This window comes from Portunus trituberculatus, chromosome 2, assembly GCF_017591435.1.
Source record: "Portunus trituberculatus isolate SZX2019 chromosome 2, ASM1759143v1, whole genome shotgun sequence".
In the NCBI taxonomy this organism is placed as follows: domain Eukaryota; kingdom Metazoa; phylum Arthropoda; class Malacostraca; order Decapoda; family Portunidae; genus Portunus; species Portunus trituberculatus.
The window spans coordinates 801,283-811,382 of NC_059256.1; the positions used below are offsets into that span (position 1 = coordinate 801,283).

Here is a 10,100-nt window from a genome sequence, read left to right on the forward strand (position 1 = left end):
ATGAATAAAAAGTGGCTCTTTTAGGAAAAAGAATATGTGCAAACATAGCATTGATTAAAGTTTTATTTTTTTCTTGAAGAAATCCCAGCCTAAAAATTGAAAGCCTACTATTCAAGTTAAAAAAAAAGTCAACATCTTCAGAAAACAATAAATAAAAAGTGGCTTCTTTAGGAAAAACATGTGCAAACAAAGTATTGACTAAACATTTTTCTCTTACAGAGATCTCAGCATAACAAAAGTGAAGGCTTCCTTTTCAAGTAAAAAATCAACATCTTCAGAAAACAATAAATAAAAGTGCCTCTTTAAAAAAAATGCAAACAGAACTTTTATTTTTTTCTTGAAGATGTCCCAGCCTAAAAATTGAAAGCCTACTATTCCAGTTAAAAAAAAGTCAACATCTTCAGAAAACAATAAATAAAAAGTGGCTTCTTTAGGAAAAACATGTGCAAACAAAGTATTGACTAAACATTTTTCTCTTTTTTTCTTACAGAGATCTCAGCATAACAAAAGTGAAGGCTTCCTTTTCAAGTAAAAAAAATCAACATCTTCAGAAAACAATAAATAAAAAGTGCCTCTTTTAGGAAAAAAAATGCAAACAGAACTTTGAACACCACCTCTTTAGTTATTCTTTTTTTTTACTTTTCTTAATGAGAGAAATGGGCATGGGACTGCCCTGCCAGTGATTTAAATCTTGGTTGGAATGGAGTCAGTGCCATTCTCATGCAGACATGTAGGTGTTCGTTGGTGAGCCTTGAACGGTTCTTGTTTTTGATAATGTTCATAGTGGAAAAAGCTGACTCACAGCTGTAAGTCGATCCAAACATAGTCAAGGTGTGCAGTGCTACTTTGGTGAGACCAGGGAACACACTCTCAGACACAGTCTGTAGCCAGAAAGTAGCAGGGTCAGTTGCCTCAAAATGCTCTCTTAATGGAGCATTTCCTTGCAGATCAATGAGCTCAAGCTGTAGAGATCCTGCATGTGCCCACTTGAATGTCTGTGTCACTTCCTTCGAAAATCCTCTGACTTCTCTGATGAGGAAAGGATTCTGGATTAGCAGGAGGAGCTGCTGCCCAAGGCTGGAGCTGTTGAACCTTTTACTGAAGTTTCCAATCAGCTTGTCTATGAAGTCAACATAAGGATAAACGTCTCTCTCACCCTGGATCTGTTCCTGCAGTTTTGGGAAGTGTTCACACCCTCCTTCAAGATCTTCTTTAAAAATGTCCAGCTTCCTCTGGAAAGAGCGAATAGCTGTCATCAAATCAGCAACTGTGTTGTTCTGGCCCTGCAGCTTTACATTGAGCTCATTAAGATGTGATGTAATGTCAACCAAAAAGGCAACCATGTTCATCTTGTGCTCATCTTGCAGAAAAAGTGAAAACTGTGTTGCTCTCTGACTCTTGACCTGCTCTAAGAAAGCTGCAATTTCTTCTCGAACAGACCAGAAACGTCCCAGTGCATTTCCTTTGCTCAGCCACCTCACATTGTTGTGCAGTAGCAGGTCATTGGCATTTGCCTCAACATCTGCCAGGAATTCTCTCAGGAGGCGATGCTGAAGGGATGAGGATGCCCTAAGGAAGTTGATGAGTTTCATCACTGTGTTCATTACTTCAGCAAAATGTTGTGATAGAGTGGCACACAGAACAGTCTGATGGATGAGACAGTGGTATGCAAGAAGATCTGGGTTGTCCTCTTTCATCCGGGACACAGCCCCCCTCTCTTTTCCAATCATGGCAGGAGCACCATCTGTGGTGACAGAGACAACCTGCTTCAGATCTATGCCCCTCTTCCTCAGCATCTCTTTTATTGCTGCATATATGTCCTCTCCTCTTGTGTGTGTTTCCAGTGGTGTTACACCCAGCAGGTCCTCACAGATCTCCTTCTTATCTTTGTTACAAAATCTCACATACACCAAAAGCTGGGCATTATCAGTAACATCTGTAGACTCATCAATGGCCAAAGATATGCATGGTGCACTCTGAATTGCAGCATCAAGCTGTGCCAGTACATCATCTGCTAATATTTCAGATTTTCTAGTTGCTGTTGAAGCTGACATCGGGATTTGTTTGATTTTTCACACATGTCGTCCTTTACTGTTTTCCCTCAAACAGTGTCTCAGCAACAGCGTTTAAGCACTCCTTCACTACTGTCCGAGCAAGCCATGCTCTCATCTGTCTCTTCCTCTCTGCTGTGGTGCACTGAGAGCGCAAGGTCAAGGCAGCACCGTGCACTGTTGCCAGATTGTCGTACTCAGAGCATAGTATTTACCGGTTTCTGACGCTTAACTATTGCCAAGAAACATCAGGAATAAACTATTTTAACGATAATTATAAGTGAATCTCCTTACTGAGGTCCACGAGACAGTTTTTGGGTCAGAAGCCGGTGAATATAAGAGGCTGAGTAAGACAGTCTGGCAACGTTGGGCCAGCACGCTCGAACGCTCTCCACCCCCGCTCTCACCCCCACCCCCACACTATACACTGCCCGCGTGTCGCCTGCTGGCTGCCACCGTCCACCACCTCGTCACCATGGTGAAAGGTGCATGCCACCCAGATACCCACCACGCCCTTTGGTCATACCTGCCACCCTGCATATTAGCTTGACCTTCCTACTGCAGGAAATTGAGAGTGTTCACGCTCTCACTGGCCTGTTGACACCCGCCAGCGTTGCACGGCGCCCCGCCACCCGCCACACCCTCCCTCCCGCTGTCACCCGGCCGCAGATTGGTCACGGGTCCGGACAGAACCATCGCTCGGGGTCCGCCATTTGGTGATGCCTGTCCTACACTATCAACAATTCCAGGCGTACTTATTGCATTGCGAGTTCTCTCCCACTCCAACTCTCTATCTTTATCTGCCCTTTCTCTCTCCATCTCTCTAGCCTCCTTCTCTGCTGCTAGTCTGTTTAACTCTCGTCTCTCTTCCACCTCTCTAGCCTCCTGCTCTCCTCCTAGTCTCTGAAGTTCTCGTCTTTCTTCCGCTTCTCTAGCCCTCTCTTCCGCCTCTTGCTCTGCTGCTAGTCTGTTTGACTCTCGTCTCTCTTCCGCAGCTAATCTCTTCAACTCTCACCTCTCTTCTGCTTCTATCTCCATTTTCCTCATTTCCAGCTTCAATCGCAGTTCCTCCAGTCTGGCCGCTGACTGGACACTATCAGCAATACTGCTTGCTGGACTAGATCGTCGGGAGCCTTCCCTGCTTCCGATACTAATGCCAAGGCTAATATATCCTACATCACCTTCATTGGGACCGCCACGTGCGTTATCATGACACTTAGTAAATGCGTCCTCACTGACCCCACGCGCGGCCACCGACTCATCATACTCACGTGGTGAGTCTCGCCGGCTCACACTCGCATCCTCACCCTCCACTGGTGGGGTGAAAAGGCCAGTAACTCTCTCCATGGTGCTCACAAGGACTCGTTCTCACAAACAATAAAATAATATAAGTAATAATACCCCACACAATATACTACCCCACTATAAAAGCACTTGGTTTATCCTGGCGAGGTCGCCATTGTTACGGTTTTAAACGTACGTCACCCGGCTGCGGTTAGCTGCTACAGCTCACTAGACTGTTATACTGGCAAAATCGCCAACTTTGTTACGGTCAGAACAGTGGGGATTATAAAACACTCCACAGAGTCCCCACTACTATAACTCGCAGCCGACGTAACCCTCAGGTTCTTTCAAGGTCGCCAACAGTGTATAATTTCCCCCACTGTAAGGGAATCTCCTCAGCAACTCCTTCTCCTCCTGTACCCAACCAAGTAGAATTTATAAATGGTAGATGTTATGTGTAACAGGGCGAGGCCTTAATACCCCTAGAGAAACCGCCCACAAGGACAATTCCACCCACTTCTCTATGAAGTATTAATGCCTCTCCACCCGCCTTGTCCACAGACTGTGATAACTCACAGACCGGAACAACGCGCGCGGTATATTATATTATATACTATCCTACTACAACAAGTGCTTACTAACACCTGTTAGACTGACATCCCTGGCCTACTACTACTGCAATATATGATGTGTACAGCACATCCGGTGATGTACACACAAGCCCAGACACCATCTACGGGTGACACCCACTATATACTCGTCACAGACACGTCTGGCGGACGACACTACGCACTACTGGCCGACATGAAGCCTCTCAGCATTCAATAGTGTGCGTGGCTACTACCACTACAATACAGTTTACTACTGAAACTATACAAAAGATGGTGGGGGCACACAGCCACCCAACAAAACACACTGGTGACCACAGCCACCAACAGTAACAACGGGACGAAACAATAACGCGTCCCTCCGCGTCGCCACACCAGAGTGGACGAACGCACAACAGGAAATGCAGCCCCAACCGGCTACACTTTCCTCAGGACAACAAGCCCGTTGTCCTACACATCCACGGTCTACCCAGTAGCAAGCCAGCTACTCAACAGGAGGGCACAACTCCCAGACCAATGACTAGCGAGTAACAAGAACAGCCCAGCAACACGTGTCTCCACCCTGTGCCAGAAACCAAGAGCGCACGTGTCTACCTCCGCTGAAGACTGGCTGGTTACTGACTCCCGCTTGCAACGAAAAGCGAGAAGAAGGAGGGGGTTGTCTGCTCAGCAGAACAACCCGAGGGGCCCGCGATGGGTGGCCATAGGCTTCACATATAATAATATAATAAATTAAAGGGATTAAGACGATGCCCATCACACGCCCTCCTTAAAAGGAAAAAAAAATTGGAAACAAAACATTTACAAAATAAAAAAAAAAAAAGGCATGGGACTGATTAAAGGGAATGGCCCCATGACAGACAATCAGCTACAACGTTGTCTGCTCCTTTTATATATCTTACTATGACATTGTACTCCTGGGCTCACTCTGTATGGGGGCCACTTGACAGGCTTTTCGTCCCCAACATTAATATCGTGTTCTATCAACTGTGTCCTGCTCGGGACACTGCTAAACACTGGAGTACTTTCTCAGCCGCCGAAGCAACTCATATTGCTGATCCCCTAAATGGTCAACCTTCTCTTTCAAGAGATGGAGGCTATTCCGTTCCCACTACCCTGTAGGAACAACAGGTTCAGGCCCAATAACTTCTGGAGCCTCTCCTCCCGGCAGAAAAATAAAACTGAAGATGCCTCTTGCACGGCAGAACTAAAAGAGCCCTTCTGGCTAGTAGAACGAAAATAGGGCTTCAGCATGTTAACGTGACACAGCTGAGCCCTCTTGCGCCGGTCAGGAGTGACCACCAGGTAGTCGAGGTCACCTACCTTCTTCTCTATAATATAGGGGCCACTATAGCGGGCAGCAAGCGGCTGGCCCTGAAGTGGTAACAGCACGAGCACTTCATCTCCAGGGCAAAACTCCGATACTCGGCCCTTCGGTCATAATACCCTTCATACTCTGCTGGGCCTTACACAGGTGGGCCTGCGCCACCTCTAATGCCTTGGCTAATCTTTCTCGACTGCTCATGAGGCTCTTAAGCAGTGAGACAGGGCGCTCAGGCGACGGCTGACACCAAGCCTCCCGAACTACGTCGAGCGGTCCACGCACTCGGTGTCCAAACACTAACTGATTGGGTGAGAAACCCAAGGACTCAGTGGGCGCTTCTCTCACCGCAAATAAGACAAAGGGACACCCTCGTCCCAATCCTTCTCTCTCCATGCAGAAACTCTTGAGCATGGTCTTGAGAGTTTGATGATGTCTCTCAGGGCTCCCTGAGACTGCGGATGATAAGCACTGGACACAATATGCTTGATCCCCACGCAGTCATCGTATCCTTAAACAACTTTGAAGTAAAGTTGGTCCCTGATCGGACTGCAGCTCTGCTGGCAATCCAAAGTGTGTAAAGAAGGTTAACAAAGCCTTCAGCACCACCTTAGAGTGAGTGCTTCTCAGGGAATTGCTTCAGGATACCGCGTGGTAACATCCATTATGGTCAACAAATACTTGTGACCAGCCCTGGTAGTAGGCAGAGGACCTACTATATCAATCAAAACCCTCGTGAAGGGAGGATCAACAGCAGGGATAGGGTGGAGTGGCACCACAGGGGGTGTCTGATTAGGCTTGCCCACCACTTGACAAGTGTGGCAGCACTTAAGAATCGTGGCTACTTCTCCAGACATGCTGGGCCACCAAAATTGCGACGCAGGCGAGCGACGGTCTTTCGGATGCCCAGGTGTCCAGCCATGGGCCCCTCATGTGCCAACAGCACAAGTGCCTCACGCAGCTTCTGCGGCACAACTACTTGCAATAACTCACCACCGTCACTCTCCTGCCATCTACGACACAACACCCTTGATGCAAAACAAACTCCTCCCTGCCCTCCAACTCCTCACTTCCCTCACCCACTCGAGCAAAGAAGGAGGCCAACGCCGGGTCCTCCTGCTGCCTACGAATGAGCTCTGCAGGCTCTAGCTGGGTAAGAGAAAGGGGGACTATAGGGTCATGGGGTTGAGGCAACGCTGCAACCCTACGTCCCACACGGCATCGAGGACGGAGAGCTGGCCCAGGCTGCTCCGCTCCTGCCATGTGATCCGGTGAGTCCTCAGAAGGATCATCACCACCAGCCAGGCAGTCACCAGGCAAGGGAACAGCTCGCTCCCTGCCTCCACGATGCTCCACAGGGGGAGAAACCTCCAACCCCCCCGCAGAACTGGAAGTCTCCCCACCCTGGGCGCCAACTTCCAACAAACTGCCTGACTTATCATGCTGGGGCCTGTGCTGAACATCAGAGCCCTCAGCCTCCACACCAGGAAGTGACTCAGCACGAGTGCTCCCTCCGGAGTGCTCTGCAGAGTGAGGATAACCATCAAACAACTCAGCTACACCCAACACTCCGTCCTCACTCTCAGCAACACCTCCCAAAGCCGAGTCCGGTGCATTAACAAGTGACTTTACGCCGTCACCGTCAGCCTCTACACCAGAACTCAATGGTGAGCCCAACACTGGCTCCACCACATCAGCACTGTTAGGCCTCTTTCACACGAGACGATTTTAATCGTGACGGGAAAAATCGTCCGTGATATGCTCCTTTCACACGAGACGGTTTGCTCCTTTCACACGAGACGGTTTTAATCGTGCCGTGACACCTTCCCACGGTGCCCAGTGTCAGTTTGCACTTGCACTTGACATGGAGAGGTCACGCGTTATTGCGTTGTGTGTTTTGAATCGCCGGAGACGGCGACGACAAAGGAAGCGTTCCTGTTGGGTACATCCCATTAATCAAAAAAGAGACGAATTAAGTTCCTTTCACACCTTATTTACTGAACTAAGAGAAGACGAATCAAAATTTTCAATTACTTCAGGATGAGCATTTCATCATTTGATGAGCTGAATCGTTGTTTAAAAGAAGTTCTGCAACGCCAGGATACAAACATGAGAGACTGCATTAAGCCTGAAGAGATGTTAGCTATAACATTGAGGTAATTGAAATAGTTTTAGAGTTATCTACTTTATTGGGTAACATATATGTAGCACATGTTAATGCAACTGATGTGTTCTTAGCTTGTAAAATCTATAGAATCGTTTGAAAACTGTGTTGGAGTTGGTGATACTGCATTGTCGGCGTAGCTTGAAGACATCTGCTGCTCATAGCCCTGGAAGTCGCCTGAAACGTGGCCGGGTTGAGCTGCATTGGGGAACCGGGATGTTTGAGAATGGTGATGCGGGGCAGGAGGCGGCAGACTAGTATGGGGAGGGTAGGATTGATGCTGCCAAAATGTCGGATACGGAGAACCACCGGAAGGAGAAAACATGTGGACGTTATGAGTGGTTGTTTTCCTAAGTTTTCCTTCCTTAATTTTAGATATGCTCTGTAGAACATCCATCTGAAATTTAAGTACTTCGTCATCGTCAAACTTCTCCAGTGATGGCAAAACACTTCTGAAAAATGACATGTGCCTATTTTTCGCATCATCCTCCATAATCTTTAGCATTTGCTCTTCAAATGGATCTAGTTTGCGGCTCCGTTTTCGCCCTACGTCGCTAGCTCCGCTAGACGATTTTGACTAGGTAATGGATCGGAAGAAGCGCCTCCATCATGTTCTTCCTCACATGTTCCTGGACCATCAAAGCTGTCCTGAGTGTCTCGTTCTTCATATAGTTTTGATAGAAATTGTAGTTCCTTGCTGTAGATATAAGATTTCACCTTGCAAGCACCTGCTCCTGATTTTTTTGCTTCTTTTGTTTTCTTGTTAAATTTGGCGTAGCAGTCTCGAACGTTCGTCCACCTTTTCATGACATCTTTTCCTGTAAATAATAGGGCGTGTATTACTTTTATATCAAGTGTCTCAACAAAAATTATTTTATTATCTAAAATTATTCTCCAACACACACACACACACACACACACACACACACACACACACACACACACACACACACACACACACACACATGTATACATATATGTAAACATGAAAGCTTAAAAGTAAACACATATAGCATATAAGTATACATACAAAACATGTTAAATTGTGACATTTTTCTATTGCAGGTACTTGGCAAGTGGGTGTACACTGACTGATCTGCACTACACGTTCAGAATTGGCATTTCCACAGCAAGCCTACTCGTGAGAGCTGTATGTCAAGCTATCTGGGAAGTCATGCTCTCAGAATGCATGCCTGTTCCCACAAAAGAACAGTGGGAAAAGATAGCATTGCATTTTGAAAGTTGCAAATTTTCCTCACTGTATCGGTGCAGTAGACGGAAAACATATTAGAATTATTTGCCCCTATAAAAGTGGCTCCATGTTCTACAATTATAAAGAGTACTATTCTGTAGTTTTGATGGCAATAGCAGATTCTCAATATCGGTTCACATACGTTGATATTGGCAGTTTTGGGAAGGATTGTGATTCATCAATTTTCAAACGAACCAGACTGTGGACGTCAATTGAAACAAACGATCAACTACTGCCTGACGAGAAAGTTCTGCCCGGCACAGGTATGGATAGTGCAAAAGTTCCATATTTTTTCTTGGGCGATGAAGCATTTGCCTTACATAATCATCTGTTGCGCCCTTTTGGGGGGTCGAACCTTACTAAGGAAAAAAGGATATTTAACTACCGTTTGAGCCGAGCTCGTCGGTATGTTGAGTGTTCTTTCGGCATTTTGACCAATAAGTGGCGAATCTTACATCGGCCTCTTAATGTTCAGGTCGATTTCGCTGTTGATATTGTCAAAGCCTGTGTTCTTCTCCATAACTTCGTTCGTGACAGGGATGGATTTTGTCATGAAGATACAACTACAATTATAGGCTTGCAGGATTTACAACAGGGGACACAACTTAGAGGGGCCTATCAGCAAACAATATAAGAAAGGTAATGTGCACCTACTTCAATTCTAACGCTGGAGCTGTCCCTTGGCAAATGGCTAAATTCTAAATGATAAAACTAAAATGCATTACATATAGTGAATGTCTATTAGTGGTATTGTAATAAGTAACGCAAGTAAACAAGTAACACAATTGTATCGATACGAATGAAATGCTATGTTATCGAATAAAACTACTTACCAAATGTATTTTTCTCTCTGTCCTCCAATTCTTCAAAGTCAGGTTTCAGTTCCATACAAACTTCTTTCCATGCATTCTTTGTAGCATTCCTGTCTTTGTATATGTCCTCTGTCTTGTCCCACAAAACAGGCCTCTCTTGCACCAAAGAAATTAGCCGTTCAGTGTCAATCTCAATCTCCTCGCCCATCGTTGCGCACACAACCTCACGCCACAGACGCAAGGAGACGACTAAAATCGTCCCATGTGAAAGCTCTCATAGGATGCTGTACACCACTGACGCACGGGCACGGGACGACGACCGTGTGTTGTAGTGAGTGCTCACGGGCGCAACACGGCTCCCGTCCCGTGATCGTGTCGTGTGAAAGCTCTCATAGCCTACTGTGTGCCACTGGCAAGACGATTTTTCCCGTCACGATTAAAATCGTCTCGTGTGAAAGAGGCCTTACTCCCATCTGGAGTCAGTCCCACCTGGCTGCTATCAACCTCCTGGGTAGTAACAGGCTCTCTCTCAGCCCAGCGGGCCTGAGAGCGGGTAACAACATTTACAGAGTCTTGCACCACTGGCCCAGACTCTTCAGCAACCTCAT

At 46.6% G+C, this 10,100-nt stretch overlaps 3 protein-coding genes across 3 annotated transcripts; 1 reads left to right on the forward strand and 2 right to left on the reverse strand.

The window, feature by feature from the left end:
* Positions 1-644: 644 nt before the first annotated feature.
* LOC123501210 (SCAN domain-containing protein 3-like) lies at positions 645-2,054 on the reverse strand. Its single transcript, XM_045249897.1, has one exon. The coding sequence runs from the start codon at positions 2,052-2,054 to the stop codon at positions 645-647; it is 1,410 nt and encodes a 469-aa protein (XP_045105832.1).
* A 102-nt stretch (positions 2,055-2,156) lies between these two features.
* Positions 2,157-2,918, forward strand: LOC123507113. The gene is made up of 2 exons (XM_045259691.1): positions 2,157-2,220; positions 2,422-2,918. The coding sequence occupies exons 1-2, from the start codon at positions 2,160-2,162 to the stop codon at positions 2,769-2,771; spliced, it is 411 nt and encodes a 136-aa protein (XP_045115626.1). The 5' UTR covers positions 2,157-2,159; the 3' UTR covers positions 2,772-2,918.
* A 4,515-nt stretch (positions 2,919-7,433) lies between these two features.
* LOC123506532 lies at positions 7,434-9,899 on the reverse strand. Its single transcript, XM_045258695.1, has 3 exons — positions 9,514-9,899; positions 8,052-8,246; positions 7,434-7,825 (listed from the first exon to the last, which is right to left on the reverse strand). Exons 1-3 carry the CDS (start codon positions 9,698-9,700, stop codon positions 7,800-7,802), a joined length of 408 nt encoding a protein of 135 aa, XP_045114630.1. The 5' UTR covers positions 9,701-9,899; the 3' UTR covers positions 7,434-7,799.
* Between the last annotated feature and the right edge of the window lie 201 nt (positions 9,900-10,100).